The 21,297-nt window shown below is 38.7% G+C and overlaps 1 protein-coding gene across 2 annotated transcripts in view; it reads left to right on the top strand.

Annotated features, from left to right (window-relative positions):
• The window catches only part of ZFAND3 (zinc finger AN1-type containing 3), a 134,857-nt gene that overhangs the window by 104,035 nt on the left and 9,525 nt on the right, over positions 1 to 21,297 (top strand). For both annotated transcript variants that reach the window (XM_035560430.2, XM_035560440.2), the window contains exon 6: positions 13,685 to 13,855. In XM_035560430.2, coding sequence (XP_035416323.1) covers positions 13,685 to 13,855 — 171 coding nt within the window. The remainder of the gene's footprint in view (positions 1 to 13,684; positions 13,856 to 21,297) is intronic.

Raw genomic sequence — 21,297 nt, forward strand, 5'->3', positions numbered from 1 at the left:
ACATTTCTTCTGCTCTAGAGTGCTTTGAAGAAAGAATGTTTTGGTGGAATTCATCTGTGTAATTTTTTCCCTTCAAGCATAGTTTTTTCCCTAAAGTCTGCCATATATCAGCATTTGAGACAGAAAATTAGAAATTTGACCTACATACGTTGCATGCAGGTTCCCATCAGGAGGATATTAAGGAAGGCATAAACCTTTCATATTTTATTAGCATTAATATAACCATTGAAGAAAGATCAAAACAATAAATCTGTCAAGACTCAGGAAAAGTTCTTTTACGAAAAACAGTTTTTACCTCATGCACTTGTCAGCTTGCATGCTGGAGGAGCTGTTTAGATAAAAAATTGTATTATGACACCAAATAGTGGTGGGTATTTTTTCCCTCCTCCTTGCCAGAGTCACTGCTGTGGTAAAAAGTATTTATAATCTGAAGTGTGCCCATAGGACAAGGATTATAATGAAAAGAATGAGTAAGGACTTGCAGTCATTAGCTTGGATGATGCCTTGAAGGTTTCGGAGAGCCAGTGGTCTGAAGGTTTTGTAGGGAAAAAGATGGGACTGTGGCCTGGTGTATAGCTCTTTATGTATTTTGATTTGTTTCTTAATAGTTAAGTAATGTTCTGATTGATGGCAGATACTCTGAGGCTTGCTCTAGTCAGTAGGGCATCCAGATCCCATTTATATTGGGTGCCTGTGTTGTGAAAGTTACTCTTCTTCTTCTGCTGTGGAACCTAAAGATGATTGAATATACAATTCAAAAGAGCCAGGTTTTAAAACATTTTCATGCAGCTTAAAGAAACCTGGAAAAAATCACTGGAACTGTTTGAGTGCGCTCAGTTAATTTTTAATTGTGTGGTAGAGAGAGTAATAGAAGCAGACTGTTAAAATGCAGTAATGATACAGTCAATCCATAGATTATATCCATAAAGTTGGTGAGTTTTTAAATACATTATTTCTCAGTAGTGGTTCTTGAGAAACATGTATCTGTAATACTCTGCATAGATATATGTGCAGAGCTTACATTTTGTGAAGATATCTGTCCTAGATGGGTATAGTGGTATTTATGCAGGATCACAGTATCTGTCATATGCTCTGTGTCTTCCCTAGTTTAAAGTTTGAGTCTAGAAGGTGCAAAGAGTTCTTCCCCTGCTTCAGCAAAGCAGTTAAGCAGATGCACGGTCCTTTTTTTGAAGCTTCAGGTTTATTGATGTTCTCATACTGACACTTTGAGGCTGAATCTTGACTATCAAGACGACAGCCTTTTAGGAGTTACAGAAAGGGCAGGTTGTGGAAATACGAATCTCACAAATTTTTAGTCACAGCGGACTCCAGGAAACCATTACTTTTGTGTGATCGTTTTCTTAATCCGCATGTGTTGAGTAAGGACAAAAAGACCTAGTCCACCACTAACTAGATTTTTTTATTCCTCTGATGTGCTTAAGTGCCTTTGCAAAGACTGTAGGAAAGAGTAGTGAACAGAGTTTATAACATCAAAACAACGTAGAGATATTTTGTTGTTGTTGCTTGTAGGGACTTCTAAGGTATTCTTCAGCGTTTGACTTTTGGAGGACACAGTGTTAGAAATCCAACCTTCTTAGAGCTCTCACACCAAGAGGAAAGTGATGATAGAACAGCCTTCAAGCAGCATTATAAATCACCCAGCCCTGGCAATAATAGTGCCCATTAGAGATGCTCTTTTTTTTTCCCCTGCTCAGTTTCCAGCTGTACTAATAGAACACCACATCAAGCAAGGCTGTAAATAAAAGTTATAACCTAATAGGTGGGCACTGAAGTGGAACGGACAGGAGCTGAGGCATGGAGGCCTTATTACTGCTCATCAGCAATTATAAACAGGATAAAGTGTCTGGGACTTGCACTGATGCAGCAAGAGCTAATAGAGGCTGGGAAATGACACTATACCATGATCGGATGATGTATGTTGATGGGTTTTTACTATCTCATCTTATTACCTATTTCTGTGATGTGTTGTATTATCTGTTCTGTGCTTCCATATGCATCTGGATAGACACGTTGGTTTCCCCTGCTGCTGAAACGAGTTTGGTGTTTTTTGCACACACGCTTTGCATCAGTTTCCAGTAGTGGCTATCTGAGAGCCTTCTCAAACTGATGATTACGATTATTGTAGATTAAAATGTGCCTAATGATAAGGATCATAATAGTCGCATCTGTAAACAACTTTACAGACTTGCTGCAGTTGTAGGATTTATTTTCAGTACCACAGTGTTCAGTTTTACAAAATCACCCTCATTCATTATGATAGTCGTCTTTCCTTTCATTATGGATATGGTTGTCTTTTGCACTGAAAACCTCCTGTGCGTTTTTAGACTAAATTTATCATAACCAGTGTCTCTCATTGGAGAGTCTGAAGAGATGGGTTTGGGGTCAACATATCAAAAAGTTTGTTACGAGTCAGCTGTAGGTGTGATGATCCTTGCCTATGAGTTATAAAAACTTTAGCAGTTCCTGGGAAAGTTTTTAAGAGCTTGTTAGCACACAGTAATTGGTAATATTCACAGAAAAGTCTTTCATGATCTTTTATCTATCACAGTGTCTAGCACATTTCTGTGCTAGACATCTAAATCATCTCTTTACAAAGCCACTGAGGAAAAAAAATGCCTTGAAATTTAGCCTGTACTTGCTTTAATCTAAAGAGAAGTTTTGCAACCATCTTCATAGTTCATACATTAATCACTCATGCCGTTTACTTCTGAACAGAATTTTTGTCTGTAGTAGTGGGAAAAATACAACATTCAGAAATGAAAATGTGTGCAGCAGTATGATGGCAGCATGTGAAAACACTGCCTTCTATCCTTGTCTATTCAATACACCCAGGATAAAATAAACAGATTATTTTTCTGTCATCTTAAGAATTTAGGACAGGAATACTTACATCTGCCTATGTCAAAATACACTAAGCTAAGACAAATAGAAACCCATTCTGATCATGGTTGGTATTTATTTGAAATTAACTTTCACACATACTGGTTCCTAGGTGCTCCCTTCCTCCTTTGCATTGTGCATAAAGTGAGGATGCTAGACAGCTGAAGTGGCCAACTCGATAACAAATGTAACATGACTGTGGAAGCACTATTTCATATGCTATATAGAAGGAATTAGAAATACCCACAGGCAATGTTTTGAGGATGTTAATAAATGTGCTAGTAATTCCTATTCTGGGAATAATCCCCTCTTTCTAATCTATCTGTTAAAGCCATTTATGACAGGCTAATGCAGGTCTTAAAAAGAAAATAAAATTACTATTACAGAATAGGATAAGTAGATGAATACGATAATGTGTGTACTTAATAACATTTGCCATTTTGTTCTGTTCTATTGCCCAAAGTTGTACCAAAACAGATGAATGTTCTTATGAACACATAGGGCAGTCAAATGTGATATCCATGTCAGTGGTGCATCCTTTCTGAAGACAACAGAAAAACAAAGGATTGCTACTTTGCCATTGTGTGGTCTATCAGCGTAGCTGTATATTTAGCTACCTTGTGCAGAAGGTGAGATTTGGTGCATACTGGTTTAAGTGGCAGAAAAGTGTACTGATTTAAGTAGGTTTGGGTTATACAGGTGTGTATAGCTTATGAGAAATTAGCTTTTTCTCCCCTGTGAGGAGTGGAAGAAAAGCACTTCAATACTGTAAAATGAAAAAATAATAATTCAAAACTTTATTAGGAAAAGAACAAAAGGTCTCCTGGCCTGTATAACTTGTCAGCAGATGGTGAGGTACATCCTTCTGTGCAACTCCAGCTATTTGATAGCTGTCCCATGCTGTCAGTTCATTCAGAGTCAAACTGAAATTTTTCAGATCCAGTATCTTAATGGAGAAGGTCCTCCAGATACTTTGCTACCCTTATTTATTCTCTTAAATCACCCAAATTCATCCTCTTATGTTCTTCGTGCTGTTTGGGTAAGTACTCGAACCTTCCTTTTTCACTACCACTTCACAAAATAACTTGTGTTCAGCTTTTTTGATTACTTGTAAGTCCATTCCTCATCTTTCACTTGTCTTAATCTCTTTTTGCTGCTCTGATTCAAATTTTTCATCTGTTTTCATAATGGAATTTGGGGTATGAAAATAGAAGGCTGCATTGGAAGTCGAACAACTTTGAGGATAATGTGCATAAGTCGAGAGGACAGGCTGATCTCCTGGAAGGAGTTCACATTAATTTGTAAGCCAATAGGAAAATGATTTCAAATGCCAAATTAAGGGCAGTACCAGATGATGGGAGAATAAGATCGGCTGTGTTAGGAAGAGCATAGCTGACAGATGAAGGGAAGAGGGTTTTGCCCTCTCATTAGTCCTGGAACAGGCACCCACGGAGGCTGTGAAATGTATATCTTTCAAGTTTGTTAAGCAGGGACTGCAAAAGTCTCTCAGCAACCTGACCTGGGTTTTAGGGTTACCCTGCTTCAAGCAGGAGGCTGGGCTGGGGGACCCGCTGGGTCTGATAGGTGGTTGAAAGGTTCAGTCTGGTGGGTGAAATGCTTGCCAAGTACCAAGTTGTATGTTTTCAAGATTGTTATCTTTTAAAATCCAGATATGAGTACATCTTTGTATTAAAGTCTTGCAGAGTTGTTACAAAGGATTTGTCCTAGGATCTGTTGAAACAGTAGGTAACTTTATTCTTTATATATATTTTGAATAAAATGAAACAAAGTTTTATATCCTTTTTTGGTAGTTTCAGGCCATGATTAGTTTTCTAAACTATCACGATCTCTCTGTGATCAGTTTAACTGACCTTTGACAGGTGATTAATATTTATTATTAGAGAATATACAAATTTGGCTTTATGATCCCAGCAGCTCTGAATTCCTCTTTTTATTGCCAGCATCCACCCACAGACTGTTAGAATGCCATCATCCCCTAATAACAAAATCACAGCTGAGAACTTCAAATAACCTGCATTTGTGTTAATTATAGGGACAAAGGAATTGGGGTCCCACGTCCTGCATTTCCCACCTATAACCCCGTCTTAAAACTTGGTAAGAATATCTGTTGGAACGGGACTGGGGGAGATGGGGTTTGCTTTACTCCCGTTTGGGTTTGCCCAGTGACCAGACGATAGGGAGAATGCTGCAGAGAACGGTTGCGATCACTGACTTCAGAACCTGCAAGGGCCTCTGCTCCTGCCAACCTGAAGAACCGAGCTGTTTCTACCCCAGTGTGTTGCAGTTATTAAGCAGCACCTTGGTCTGATCTGTTCAGATCCGGAAGATGACTTTCTTATTGGTGGGCTTGAGCAAATGAGACATAGAGCTTTTATCATTTTTCATTTGGTATTTTATTGCACTCGAGGCTCGTTCAACCACTTGAGCATTAACTTTCTGGCCTGAAACATATTTAAAAGCACATGGACACTTAAATTTGCTAACTACTGATTTCAGTGAGCATCAGAGAGCTTCAAGTACAAGTTTTCACTATTTTCTGTTTAGAAATTAATTTTCGTGAGGACCTTAAAATTATATGGAAGTAGTTTTAGTCTCTTGGAATTACGCTAGGCATGAACAGGGGAAAGTACGTATCTTAATACAAAATGAGAATTTTTTTTTTTTTGGTTGTTATGCAACCAAAGTTGCTTCATTTTCCTATTCCAGTTCCAAATTATTATCCATAACGTAAACTTCAGGGAGTAACTAATGAGACCAATATCCTGAAGTCAAAGAAGGTTGAAAACGAGCTAGGTGTAAGACGCAAGACGGCATCAGGGCATGTACTATTGCATCTTCGTATGTTTGTTGATCTGTTCTACTTCCCCCTTTGTGGAGATCTGGCCTTCAGGTTAGTTTAGATGCTCCCAAATATCCCCTTTCTAAACAGTAAGAGTTTCCCAGTAAAAGCCTGACTTCTGACATATTGGAGACAGCAATAAGGTGTGCAGAAACTGTATTCTGTGCCAGGACAGGTTGTGTTTTCCCCCATGAAATTGCCAGGAAAAATAACAAAATATAAACTGCTTTTTATGTTTTATTTAAAATAACTGAATTGAAAACAAACTAGCAGATAAATAAACTGTACTTTTCAGAACTCGCACTTAATGCATTCGGTAAAGTACTTATCAAAATACAAGAGCTTTCAGGTATTTTTCTTAACATTAATCAGACACAGTCCTTGGAATGATGGTCTCTCATCGCAAAATTTCTGTTGCTGTTGGCATCTCCCAGGTTCTGCAGTTAATGACAAATAAGGTTTTTTTGAAAGATAAATATTGAAAATAGATACTTTTTCACTGCTAGCAGGCAAGAGTTCTTTACAATTCCTCTTCTGAATCGGTGTCTTAGCCTTGGAAAACCCTCATTATGCCAATGGGGGAAGGGTGCACTCAGAAAAACTCTCGGTGTATGCGTGAAAAATAACAGAGCAAGTAGTTTCTATATAGAACGGTGTTTAGGCTATTAGTTTGAAGAATTACTTTCCTGAATACTGTGTACCGTTTGATTGATGAGGACATAGCTGGAGTATACTACTAGTATTTTGAAGCAGAGCAGCACTGCTTATTTACTTACTCTTGAATTGACTAGCAAATCTGCAATATTTATAGCATTACCTATTCATGTTAATCCAATTTTAGAGAACTTCACAAAGCGTAAGAGGGCTCTCAATTAAGTCAGCAAAAACAAAACAGCTTTCAAATTTCCCATTTTACCAGAGCCAGTGTAAGCTTATTTGTACGTTTGCACAAATGTATTCGTATATGTAAATATGCATATTTGAATACTAGAAAGTAGGCTTCAGGTGCTCTGGAATGCCTGGGATGTTTGATTTGCATTCATAACTTTTTCATCGTGTATATTCCTGTGGTGTAGCTTTTTTTCTTCCTTTTTTGTGGTTCTGTTTTTCCATTTAGCTCTCTATACTTGTTCATTATTCCTTCATTTTATAATCCTGTTCTTATGATTCAGCGTCACCAGAATCTTTGTCCCTCTCCCAGCCCTAACCCTAAGTTGCTAAAATACATTATCTAAAATGCATGAAATATAAACACTTTCTTCAAATGTTTACGCTCCCAGCAGGAGAGACGGGCAGCAAGCAGCAGGCTGAGTGCTCAGCAGGACTGGCCAGCCTCTTCTGCCTGCACAAACCGCTCTCATGTTGCGGGCTCTAGAAGTTTACAGACCTCGCTTTTTGACGTGACTCAAGGAATGACCCCCATTGGCCTAGGTCTTTAAATAAGCAAGATCCTTCTTCCACTCAGCAGCAATATGGGTGGCCAGTGCCTTACAAACTTTTCCAATGACTTGAAATATGCACTATGCTAATCCATCAAAGGAACTGGACAGTGCAGGTGCCCGAGTCCATTCAAATATTGTACTTGTTTGAACTAATTGGGTGTATAAGTAAAAACGCTTAAGAAATAAATTAACATTTTCCATTAACTGAAGCCATACTGACATCAGAGAGTGTATAGGGAAGGGAGTAAGGCAAGAATTTAACCATGAGGCAGATGAAGTACAGGAGCCTAAATATGAGATGAAAACTAATTCACTTCTTGCTTAATTTAGCAATTATGAAATTTCTTGACAAGAAAGAATAATATGCATTTTCTCACTCTAATTATAACTTGCATAAAATGCATGCAGTATCCTATGTAGTTCACTGTCATGCTATTTTCAACTTGCGTTTTGTTCATCTAAGTTACCAGATTAGTCTCTTCCGTTTCATTAGAGATGGCAGTTAATAGCCTCATTAAGTTACCCTGCAGTTACAGCATGCTTCCTTTTGACTGATGGTAGTACCAACAACGCAGGCTTAGAGGAAAAAATGTAAGAGATCTAAGAAGGAATTAGTGCATATATTTATATATTAGTGCAATATATATATATATATTCATCTTCCCATCCAGAAATTACATAATTACAGGATAACTGAGAGTGGAAGGGGCCTACGGAGATCATGTAGTCCTCGCTGAGAGCGGGATCACCTAGAGCAAGCTAGGCACCATGTCTAGTCAGACTTTGATCACCTCTGAGGATGGAGCATCCACAATCCCTCTGGGCAACCTGTCCCGGTACTGGATCCTCCCCTACAGTTTAAAAAATAAAAATAAAATGCTTTATGTGTAAATGGATAGTAACTAAAATTAATGTTTTGGCAGAGGGAGGGGGGAAGGCGAGTTTTGCTAGCAGAGTCTGAAGAACATCAGTGGTGTTTCAGATGTGGAATGTCTTACAGTAACTCTTTCCATTGTGTATCTCAAAGAGCAAAGTTTAAAGTTGTTGGTTTCATTGCTGTAGGGTGATTGGTTGGTTTTGCTCATTAGGGCCGTAGGAAACAACTGGTGTTGACTGGTTTTGTTAATTGGCATGGAAATGATAATTTCTGTAAAGCAGCTTTTTGGGGTTATTTATAGTCTTCAGGGTGATTTCACTGGGAGCGTCCTGAGGCAAAGAAGGGAGGGGCTGATAGGATTTTACTTCTGTAGGGGGTATCCTATAGCCTCTCAACTCCACCTTGTGATGGGACAATGAGCTTTTCAGCATCATAACTGCTTTTAAACTCTACATGGGGGAAAAAAATGAGTGAAATGGAGATGCTAACGGCACTGCAGCGATGGTAGAAAGAGGTTGTGTGGTTAAACGCTCCTGAAGGGTCTATGTAAGTATTTGAGACATCTGTCTGCAGTGTTTAAAAAAAGCTGAGGTGAATTCACACAACAAATTCCTTGTGAGTGCTTCGAGAGAGGTGTATGCTTCGGTTTGTGACAGAGCTCCAACGTGCAGTCTTGATTGCACAGGGGAACAAGATGCTCATCTTGATGTAAATAACAGTTTCAAAATAAGTGTTTTCACAGCATGAAACAGCAACGGGGAGGAATTGTTGGGGTCATCGCTGGCAAACTCTGCTCGTAAGATGTTAATCTTGAATTTCACTCTCTTCATTAATAGTCAACAAGCAAATGTATTTTGGAGTAACTGTATTAATTTTAGGTTCATTTGAAGTAGAGGAGATGATTTTAAATAATGATTCTGGTAAATGTAGTAGGAAAGATTTGTAAAGATGCAGTTTCCTCTAGATGAAATTTCTAATGCATAGTCAACATGCCAGGGAATTAAATAATCCCTCATCTAAAAATGGAATAATGAAGAAGAAAAGAGGGAGGAGGGGGCAAGAAACTGGAGACAAGACATTGCTCCAACTCAAGTTAATCCCTGTTATGTGGTTATTGGCTGTGATTGTGTGAGGTTCTTCATGGACAGAGGTTTTAACAGCTCAAGCTCCTTTTAAAATGGTTTCAGAGTAGATGGCAGTGATGTTGGAGGGTTCATTAATTATTGCTGTTACTGGTGTTTGGACAGGCAGTTGAGATCATAAATGTCAGTCTGTCAGTGTGACGGGTTCTTTATGAAAAGAAGAAAACGTGATCGAGTGCCTCAAAAGCTGTCATCAAACCAGAGATGAAACAGATTCATCTCATTCCTGAAGCAAGCAGCAACAGAGGATGGCTTCTTTTTCCCTTACTAGTCTCCCATCTCTTTCTTCCTGCCTGTTACCTTTTCTCAGCACACGTCTCTGCTGGGCTTACAGCTCCCCACCTCTTCCCAAAATGCCATGAAAGAGCCACTGTGATGGTTAGCGAAGCCAGGGGTATGCAGCCCACACGCTCCACCTTGACAGGAGATTGAGAGAGACTGGGATTCAGCTCTGACAGTTGTAACACAATTTATTTGGAAGATTTTGAGGGGGAACATGAATAATGAAGACAAGAACAGTGACAGTGAGGAGCAAATGTGAGCTTCTGTCCAAGGCACAACACAATTTCTAAGAACAGTACTCGTTGTTTCTAGTCAAGCCTCCAGTTTAAATCTTGCTCAGATGAATTCATTCTCATATTTCAAATGGGAGCTTGATTAAAAAAAAAATGCCATAATGAGATGTATCTGCATCCTCAGACATAGATTAGAATAATCCTTATTTCTTGACTCCAAAATTCAAGTTGCAATAGGGAAGTGACAATGGCAGAATTACTGTAGCTGAGAAATTTCTTTGTGAAATTTCTTATGTCTATTGTTGTTTTTCTCCAGAAAAAATGTTACAATTTTGACAACTGCAGGTAAAAGGAAAGCATCTCTTTTTTATCTCAGAGGATTTGTTGGCTTAGGTATAAGCCTAAAATGCAAGTTGAGCGTGGTAAATGTTTCTTAAAAGCAGAGGAAGAGGTAATTCTCGTTGCACAAATCATCCTTCTAAGGAAAACTGTCACTGACTGAAAGAATCCTCTTCCTTAGCCATTTTTGATTGCTTAATAGTTTATACTGAGAGTCTACCCTTAACTCTTGTTGCAGCACTTTATTCTGTTCCTATTTTTTTCTGCAATCCAGGTAGTAAAGCTGGGAATGATAATTGCCATTTTCTATCAGCTCTCTGAAATCTCGTGTTGCAAGATTGCAGGTGCTGGAAGCTGTATTTTGCATCCAGTATTGTTCGCATCAGTATTGTGAAAGGCAACGTGATGCGCAAGAAAAAGCACGCTAAAAGTTCTGATTTCTGCTCTGTGCTTTCTCTTCGTTCCTTGTACCTACCCATAAGAAGATGTAAGCACATGTGTTGGTTGGTCCATTTTGCAGTGAGTATTAGCATGTGCGTTGAGGGCGTTGTGCAGTCGGTAGTGGGCCTGCTGGAGCTGTCCCTGAGAGTTAGGCTAAGTTAGCTCAGTGTTAGCTCAGATACACATTTAAAAATTAGATATGTAATCTTTCATTTCTATCATATTAGTCAACTTATGTTAATATTCAATTAGTCATTACCAATTAACAGGAAATGTATAATTGAATATTGTAATTAAAGGGCTACTAGCCTGACTTGAGGTAGCTATTTTTCTCGTTAAGGCACATGACTTCATTAACTGATTAGACACTGGTTGGCTCACATACATGAATTCCATATTTGGACTTATAACAAGCACAGCACCGTGTTTTCCATAGGCTCAATGTAGAATGCAAAATTCGCTTTTGAGAAGTACCAGATCGGCGTGTGCTTCCAAAAGGAAAGAAGTGTGGGAGGCAGCTATTTCAAAATAGCATCGTATCTGTTTCTCTGAGTAATGAATAAACTACAAACTGTGTAGCTCCCCACCTTTGACAATGAGGTGGGCTGTGGCAGAGTTTTCCTGAACCCTGCCTCAGCTCAGTGACAGTGTATGAGTTGTGTATTGAAAGGTGCACCCTGCTACATTCATGGATAGCCCACTTCTCTAAACACTCGGAAAAATAGTTTATATACGATAGGATGGCTGCCTCGGAGTGTGAGTCGGGATCTCTGCAGTCTATTCAGAGGAACTCTCTCTCAAATCATCTTCTGCAGAGATTTAATTAAAGACAGGACTAGTTGTTCCATAAATGTATTAATTCATTAGGCGCTACTTTTCATTGTCAGCGTTCCTGCACAGCCAGGCGTGCAGAGGTGGAATAAGTTACGTACAGAATGTTAGTTTAGCCCACATAGATGTATTTTGTAAGGTGTAAGCTGTAATCTATGACAGTGATCAAAAAGAAGGCTATATTGAGACATACATCAGATAGAATTATTGCAGCTTAATAAAAACTTATCACCTGTATACAGTGCAGAAAGCTGCTCACTTTTCTGTGAGATGTGAGATGCGGGGAGTTTGTACATATTGAAAAACCAGGCACATTTTCAGTATGTCTTAGCAGTATGACAGAAAGAAAGAAGACCCAAGTGAGGCAAGTTGCATATTTATAATGGCTGTAACATTGGATTCCAACCACTGTAAAAATGCTTGAGACAAGATCTGAAACACAGGAAAGAAAAGTGAGTTAGTTTCTATTGCACGTGAGGAACCAGGGAAAGTTAATGGAGCATCCCCTGGAGAGGGAGAGGCTAGCAGGTGTTCCTGGTCCAGCTGCTGTAGATATTTGGTTTGGTAGAAGTGCGTAAGCGGTGGACCAGATAAAATCATTGAAATAACAAGGATATGGGCGGTGTTTTAGCCACAGCAGTTATTTCTGCAGAGTGATACCTGGAAAATTACTGTTTCTCAGTAATAATAATTTCAATAATTTCTCAGCTCCTGCATCGGAACTTACTTTACAGGAGGTATTCAAGTTAGCCTTAAGTAAAATGCTTCAAATTCTGAAAAATGTTCGTGGATAAGCCAGGACAGCTAACACAAAGTAGACATCTCTTCCGTAAGCACAGGACACCATGCAACAGAAATTTAAAATAAAGGCAAAAACAAGTTTGATAGGGTAGAGTCCTCCCAGAAAAATAGTTACCATTTTACCGGTAGATTAATTTCCTTTAAAAATGGGTTTAAATGAACTAATGTTTTTTTTTCCTTGATCACCATCTTGCTCTAGAATGCCGACCCATTGCAGTAATGGCTTTCAGCAGTTGCTCTCCTTGCAACACTACTACGAACAATGTAACTTTTAGTGCAGTTGGGATTAAAATTATTCTCAGTTTCTATTAAAAAGGAAATACAGGTTTGAGTCAGCTCTGCACAGCCTTGGGAGGGGAAATGCCTGTCTGACCTGACCTGACTCAGACTGCAGAGCAGCAGATCTGCTGAAATCCACTGCCTCCGATATGCCACAAAAATAAGGTCTGGGCATTGCAGGTTCCAGCCAGTACTGCACATTTCCTTCAGGACTCTAGAGCCCCAGCCAAAGCACTCTACGTTGTTTAAAAAAAATATATATATATATAATATATAATATATATATATAAAAGAAAAAAGCAACACTATGTTGCCTGAAGTAGTAATCACATTCCTGAACTTTAACTTCTTAAGGAAACATATTTTAAAAGGGTCTTTCTTAGGTTAAAGGCTAAATTTGAGAGTGTTAGCAACTTACCTTGAACTCTTCGCTAGCACTTGTGTGGCAACTCTGACCCACAACAAAATACCAACACGGATCACTGATTTGCTTGTTTTTAACTAAAGCAGCACCTCTTGATTTGTATCTTCTGAGAGAAGGATGTTTTCCACAAACTATTTTCTTACAAGCAGAAATTTATATAGATCAAGTTATTAATGCAAATGGTATTCTGACTAATTCTTTTAAAATGGCTGGCACTTTGGATTTAGAGCATGCGTGTACAGGTTGGTCTTCGTTTGTATTGTTGGTGTATACTAATTTACATTTAAATTGTTATCCATGTGGAAAGAGGGGAAAGCACGGTATGGTGCTTTCATGTAAAGCCTTCAGTCATAAGAGAGACAGTTTACATGCTGTGCCTTAAAAATCTTCCTTCTGCCCGGGGAGGAAATAGGTCGAATCTGCTTTTGATTGTTTTCCATCAGAAGCCTAGTTCAGTTTGTTTGTGGAGGAAGAACGAAGGCACATAGGAGAAACTAAATGAGATGACAAATGAAGCCTGCAATTGTTTAGGATGGTTGGTACTCTACATGCATCTGTACGCAACCTAGCCATGGCTGGAAGGAAGTTAATCAGTTCACTTTCTATTCAGTATTGTCAACAAGGAGAGGTTCTCACAGGGAACAAAAATAATTTGTCCCTTACTTGATGCTCATGGTGATTGTTCAGAAAATGTATGCATGCGATAGAATGGGAAGTATCAAGCTGCTTGGTGGTGACCCCAGCTGAAAGCAGTATACCTTCAATCTGCCCGAAGGGATGCCTCAGTGAGGAAGTTCTAATGTTTTTCCTAAAATATTTGTGAATACAACAGATTCACAGTCGGAGAGTGAGGCTTCTCCTGTGAAACGGCCACGGCTACTGGATGACAGTAATGACAGGCCTGAAGAAACCAGTCGATCCAAACAGAAGAGTAGACGCCGATGCTTCCAGTGCCAAACAAAACTGGAGCTAGTACAGCAGGAACTGGGATCATGTCGCTGTGGTGAGTACTCTGGCTTTCTACCACAGCGGTGCTCGAATCTGTATTAGAGGTGGAAATACAGGGAACCCTTGCATTTTACATCTTTCAAAGGTATCTTAAATAGAAGCTATAACTTCCACTGGTGGCAAAAAGTTATAATTAGTTCCTGTCTGTCTAATTTCCCCTTTAAAATTTTAGCCCTGCTGTACTGTCTTGTCTCAAGAGATCTTAAATATTAATGAATTAGGCTTCAGAAGTCCCTGTAAGGCGGGAGAGCGCCATGCTCACTTGACAGAAGAAACACAAAGCGCATCAGTGGATATGCAAAGATGACAGGTTTCTTACGGAGCTTAAAGAAACATAGGTCAGCACCTACATTATGCATTTTATAATTACATTGGTATTAAGAAGTTGAAACAAACAAACAAAAAAACTTCTAACTGAAAATGTTTTCCTTCTTACGATCAGCTAAAGAGATGGGGGGGAAAGAATTGTTGTTTGTGATACGCTTAATATCATTCAACCTGACTTTTCCATAGTTGATGATGTTGTTCAGCTAATTGAACTGAGAGTGATAATCTCATGCTGGTAGCTAATGTGGGGTTCCATATTAGATACAAAGAATTTTTCTGGAACAGCAAATGTGACTAGATTCTAGAGGAGATGCTCTCTCCTTTATGCAACAGTTGTGCCCATAACTGGTTTATAATGTGCTCGTCAGAGCTAGTGATAGTGCACGTGGTAGTTTTACCTGCTAATTATTTTTTTTTTTATAGTCATGTATTGAAAGCTTACACTTGCACTTTCTGACCATGTTTGTATTGATACATTTGGAGAAGTTTCAGTTGCTTTATGACGTCTCATCAAGGGGATAATTGCCAAAGGATTTGCATAGGCAGGTGCAATTCACATTGCGTCTGTGCTATGTAGAATATTGTATTAAAATGTTTTCTGAGTAGAAGGCAAGTCCATCTGAGCAGCAGTGGGAAAAGAAAGGATTGGCTAAGCTGGTTACAAAGACTGAGATAATGAATTCTCTATTGAATAAGTAACATCAAGTGAAATGATAGAAAGCTAAAAAAAATCCATGTCATCCTTTGTTCTTTTCTTCAATACCTGTCTGTCTGTAACCATTAGAGATAACTGCTGTATGCTCTTTTGGACATGAGACAGGCTTCATTTCAAACACTGGAGCACTGCCATAGAACTAACACACGTTATCTGTGAAGCCACCAAACATGAAACCAATGACTGTAATACTGAAATGCTTATTATGGAAATCATGTCTGGATACTTTGAAGTATCCAGTAAGAAATATATATGTGTATATATATATATATGTATGTATGTATGTATTTTAATCAAACTGTAGAAATTCACTACTATCAATGACAGTTTGGTTTGGCTCTTTCTGCTCAGACTTATGACAGCAGTTTCTGCTCTTCATCTGCTTATGTCACATATCAAATGAATGAGGGTGCCTGCAAGTACCTTACTGACATAGACAGAAAAATCTACCCTAATATTGGGAGTAAGAGAGCCTTACAAGTTTGGGGAGAACTGAAGAGAAAATGACTTATGTTACTGTATATGTTACATCATTAATCTTTCCTTCATTCTAAAAAATGGGAGCTATGCAAGAGCAATGAAGTTGAAAGCAACTTTTAGAAGTCCTTCCATTGATTAATAATGTTTTTAAACTTTTGTTGTGGTTTAGCCCGGCTGGCAGCCAAACACCACACAGCCGTTCGCTCACCCTCCCCCCTCCCTCTCCGGGATGGGGGAGAGAAATGGGAAAGTGAAGTCTGTGAGTTGAGATAACGACAGTTTATTAAGACAGGAAAAATAATAACAATAATAATAATAATAATAATAGTAATAATGTGTACAAAATAAGTGATGCACAATGCAATTGCTCACCACCCGTTGACCGATGCCCAGCCTATCCCCGAGCAGCCGGCCCCCCACCCCGGCTAGCCACCCCTATGACGTTCAGCATGACGTCAGATGGTATGGAATACCCCTTTGGCCAGTTTGGGTCAGCTGTCCTGGGTCTGTCCCCTCCCAGCTCCTGCTGCACCCCCAGCCTGCTCGCTAGCAGGGCAGAGCGAGAAGCTGAAAAGTCCTTGGCTTGGTGTAAGCACTGCTCTACAACAATTAAAACATCAGCATGTTATCAGCGCTCTTCTCATCCTAATCCAAAACATAGCACCCTGCCAGCTACTAGGAGGAAAATTAACTCTGTCCTACCTGAAACCAGGACAACTTTATTAAATAAGACCCTTTTGTCTTGTCAAACAGGGCACAACCTGTTTAAAACAGAGCAGAGAGGGGGCTCATTCTTTACACCTAAGACTTCATGCCTGATCCTAAGATATTTGGGGAACTGCTGTGTTGGGTCTACTGTTTCTTGTAAGACCTGTCCAGAGAGAGGTGGTGCTGTTGAACCCGTTCCCTTGACACTACAGGGAATTTTATGCAGATTTGACAGTGCCGCAGGGCTTTGCCTCGAAGAAAAACAATTTACTACTGAGTAGGGAGTTTCAATAAGGCTTTTTTAATATCAAACTCAACATTTTTCAGCTGTAGAAAGGATTGTTTATTTTCCTGCACGCATACGCACATACTTGCAAGAACTCTTTTCATTCTGCTTCCACTCTGTACAAGTTATTAACTGCTGACAAGAAATTCACATCTCATAAATAATGCTTAAGAACCATTGCTATATAAATTGAATGTGTTATGAATTGTGATGGGCCTTTTTGTAGCGTTCTGTGCCTAGAGCAGGAAGAACAGAGGATGTCATTTTCATTAATTTCTAATGAGGTGCCAATTAAAGGCAAGGAAGGAACTCAGAAGGGAAGAGTCACAGAGCTCCCCTGAATCCTGTGCCCTGGGGCTGTCAAATGAGCGTGCTGCCAAGCCTTCTCTGAAAGTTCCAGTAAATTACAAACTCATCTAGAGCACACACAGACAAATTCAGCTTCCTTTTGATCTTCAAAAGAGCAATTTGTAAGACGAGTTCTGAGCCTTTTCACACAGCGAACTGGGAGCAGTGATAGGAATTGTTAATTGCTGATGCACTTTGCAAGCTTCAGTGAGAAAGAAATTTTAAAATGAGTTCTCATTTTGTGCCTCTCTGACTGGGTAACCTTTAAATCAACACTACTAGAACAAAACCAGTTTCATCTGAAACGTTTCTAGAAGACAATTACACCAGGCATGTTTTCCAGACAGCGAGATTCTCTAGTTTGGGTTGGACCTTTCAATAGCTTCGTGTCTTACAATTTATAATGCCTATATTGAAATAATGTATTTATTTAATACTAGCTGTAGCAGGCAATTGGCTTGCATCAAGGAATTACAAGGGTCATGTTCTTAAAGTTGCATTCTATTATAGCATTTCCATTGGAAGTATAAGTCGTTTGAAATCGATCAGCTAATCCTTGATCTCAAAATTAAGTCATCAGTTCAGCAATGTGATAAGCAGGCGGACATCACAAACTCGGTTTAAAACTAGGAGCAGTGAATTTGGCAGTAAAAGTAGCTATATAACACGTTTCTAGAAATGTAATTTGGACAAGGCAGGTTTTTACACTATATATTTATGGACCTTGTCTTAATTATCTGACTAGATAATTATCGCTACTAAATAAAGTTGTATACATTTTTTAAAGATTCTGAGTTGTAAATTTCTAAGCCATGGAAGTTATTTGCACAGAAAACACTGCTTAATTTTATGGCAGAGGCTTAGTATTGTACAGCAAAAAGTAGTTCTGGTATCACTTGCTTTTTAAAGGCAAAACACAGAAGTCCTTAGTGGTCTTTAGTAGTGTTGGAATTACGCGAGGCATACGAGGATGTTCTAGGAGCTCATTAAAGGAATTTCACGTCTGTCGTGTTAGATCCAGTTCAAGTCAGCAATTAAAGAGAGATGAATACAGTGTGCTGGCTCTTCGGCGGTTTGGTATAGAATGATTTGCTATTTATAGGCCACATCCTAATAGACATGCCTGTTGCTCAGGCTCCACATATGCAGAGCTGGGTTTAGTTGTATCCTCTTGCAGTCAATGGAGTGGCCAAGATATTGTGCCCTGGAATCTGAGTGTATCTATATTCTGGTAGCAGTGCCTTGGAGAGATGTTGCTGATCTGGTTGTGCGCTTCTCTGATAGGAACCTATTTTTCTGTGTTATTTTTTTTCTGCCTGTTTTAGGCTTTGCAGTATACAACATGCTGGGCTTGTCAGAGATGGCATTGAATGTGACTTTAATGCAAACTGGATAAATTCCTTATTAAAGTTTTATTAGAAGTTGGTGAAATGCTTCATCAAGACATGATCAAAGTGGATAAGATTGCCTTGCTAAAATGGTTTCTAGTTCTAACATGTTTAATAGTAAGGTGATTGCCACAGCTTAGCAACACAGAAAATCAAAAGATTGCTTGAATAGTTTATAACTCAATTTGTACCAGACTAATTTGTGGTTTGTTTCCCTTAAAGTCGTTGCATGCAAACAGTGACAATTGTGCATTCTTTTCTGAGAGGGAACAGAAAGAGAGGAAAATAAAGACAAGAGGCCATAGTAGTACAAGGTGCACATGTTGCATAGTGCAGATGGCTAGAATGACAAATTCATTCATACAGAAAAAAACAAAAGAGAAAAGCTAAAAATTCATGTCAGGTCTTTGTGTTAATGTCTACACAGGTATCAATGCACCATGTCCCTTTGTATGTGAACAGTGATCATGAGGGAAGCTACTCATAGGAACAAAATTACAAACTTGATAAGTCATTTGAAGAAAGTAGCTCAAAGGAAAGCTGACCTTAAGGTGATGAGGGACTAAACCTGTTGGGAACACATTTATCTTGCACAAGAGAAAAAACTAAAACCAAACCAGCATTGTGTCTGTTACAAAACATCTTACGTCCTAAGCCATCTCCTGACTTAAGTCTGATGGGGTTCTACAGATAATTTGCCACTTGCCAACATTTGAAAAATATACGTATGTTTTGTTAACGATGCAAAGAACTTAAATTGCATTTACTCATTAATGTTTTCAAAGGAGATTGACCACCACAAGAGAACATTATAAATGTTAAAATCTGTAATCATAGAAGGGAAAGAAACAATGTTTTATTTTGTTTTTGTTGTTTGTTTGTTCATTGTAAATATTTGGCAAACATTTTCTTACCTATTTCAAAAGCTTGTCTCATGTTATATACATATATACCTATATGTGTATACATACATGTACACATAAGCATAGTTAATAGGTATAAAAAAGAGAGTTCTGGTTTGTTAATATGCTTATTTTTCCACATCCTTATTTGTATTTCATTTTTGTATAAATGTACAGCAGCCTGGTAGGCTTCTTTTTCTTGCTGCTGTTTAAAAGTGTTACTTCACTTCTGTTTGCTCAGCAGAGGGGTAAGAGGGAGATAGGAACAGACAGACTCCTATCAAGCACTGAACATTTCTGTTAGCCTTCAGAAACAAAACGCATTCATGCAGAAGAGACTTTACCATTTTAACAGATAGTGTGGCAGAGAGTCTCACTGCGATTCAGTAACAAAACAGGTGGAAGAAAACAGCTGCAGATTCTTAACTTGTATAACAGAGCTGCTTGTTCATAAACACAGGAGATGAGGCACTTGTTTGGATTGTGCCAGAATAAATTTGGAATGATTTGATTTACTCAGTTAATTTAGAAATTATCTTCAAAAGGACAGGAAGAAAGAAACAAACTTGAATAGATAAGCAAAAAGAAAAAAATGCTCTGACAACTGCTTGATCTCTGTACAAAATAGTCCAACATGTATTGAAAATAATGCTTCTCTTCAAACTGACTAAAATACTGAATTATGGTTCCATTTCTCTGGAACCTTTTTGTATGCAGAAGAATTTGTAATGGTACTGGTAAATTCACTTTTCAGATGGGTAAGGTTTATCTGGTACAAGCCAAAATGTCTTCAGGACATGATTATGTATTGTTATAACAGATGTATAGTACTTCCATGGATTAAAAGTAAATACACGCATTGCTTCTGGAGGTTTAGTCAACCTGCTCATTAATAAGTACTACAGGAAAAATAAATCTTATTAGTAACTGGCGACATACTATAATTCTGCCTTTGCTGACAAGCCTTGCTGCTGTGACTTGAGATGTGCCATATTCAGCTGACTTATGTTGGCCGGGCACCTCAGTGGTTTGCTCCCAGAATAGTACTTTTGCTTCAGCCACTCCAGTAATGCCTACCATCTTAGCTTACATTGCTGCAAGCATTTTAAAAGAGTTTGAATTCAAACTCAAAGGTATCTTTTCTTTTGTTTTATTTTATGAAGATGGTAATTGAAATGATGGGGAATAGGAGCTGTTAACTAGTATTGGTCTCTCTCAGTAACGTGTTCTGAAATGAAAGAGTGAAAAGCAGGTAACTTACTGGTGTGTCATGGGTCCTAAAGATGGGACTCAGAAAAATGCTGTAGTGTCTTTGTTTCAGAAAAGCTGTCTGCAGATTTAGAAGTGCAAAGGGAGTTCATGGTCTGCTTGTAGTTAAGAATCAAAAGATCCCATTTGAAAAGGTTCTGGTATATTCCCCCTGCTTGTTCAGCCAGTGGGGGTTGTGTTGCAGCAGGTACTGATCTTGATTCCTTCCACTGTGCTACCTAAAGATCTGCAACAGGCAACTCCTTTGATTTAGTAACACATATCGAACCTGCTGGTTACACCTTCCTACAGTCCCGATCAATAAATGTAATTGAAATGGGTCAGTTGATCTCTTAAGTCTTCCTTATATAAAACAAGTTAGAAGGTTCCTTGTTTTTTTAAAAAAAAAAAAAAAAAAGTTTAAAAAAAAAATTATTTTGATGCTGCTGATGTAGTAAGTCCTTCAGCATATAACCTTCAGGGAGTTTTCGCAGAGATGGTACAAATGTGAGGAAAAAAATAAGCGTTCTGTTAATGTGTCATGTTAGGTCTCTGCTGTCAGTACCCATACTGCAGTAAGAAAAGAAAAGAAGCGTATGCATAAAGTAAAAGATGATACTTTTTTTTTAATTGTCTTTTATACCCAAGAGATACATGGCCTGCTGAACTTGAACATAAAAATCTAGCTGAGACTACCTTATTTCTAATTCAGTCTTTTTCAGTAGCTTTAGGGAAGTAATTGGCTCAGTCTCTAGTTGTTTTTTTTCTTATCAGAAAAAAAATGAAGATAAAAGCCACTTACCTGCCAGATGTTAAGGGAATCAGTTTTTGAAGGTTAAAATGCTCTACCTTTTCTAAACAAAGCTCTTCCTTTACACTGGTGTTGTTTATCCAGCGTCTCACAGGCAGGTGTAGCTGCACCAGGACTGTGCACTTAGAAAGCTGCTGGAGGTTGGCAGGAGTCCTCCGCAGCCTCTTCTCAGAAGGAAGATGGCCTAGAAAGCATCTCCCTGAAAGTGAATCAAACGTGCTCTG

This window comes from Cygnus atratus, chromosome 3, assembly GCF_013377495.2.
Source record: "Cygnus atratus isolate AKBS03 ecotype Queensland, Australia chromosome 3, CAtr_DNAZoo_HiC_assembly, whole genome shotgun sequence".
NCBI classification, from domain to species: Eukaryota; Metazoa; Chordata; class Aves; order Anseriformes; family Anatidae; genus Cygnus; species Cygnus atratus.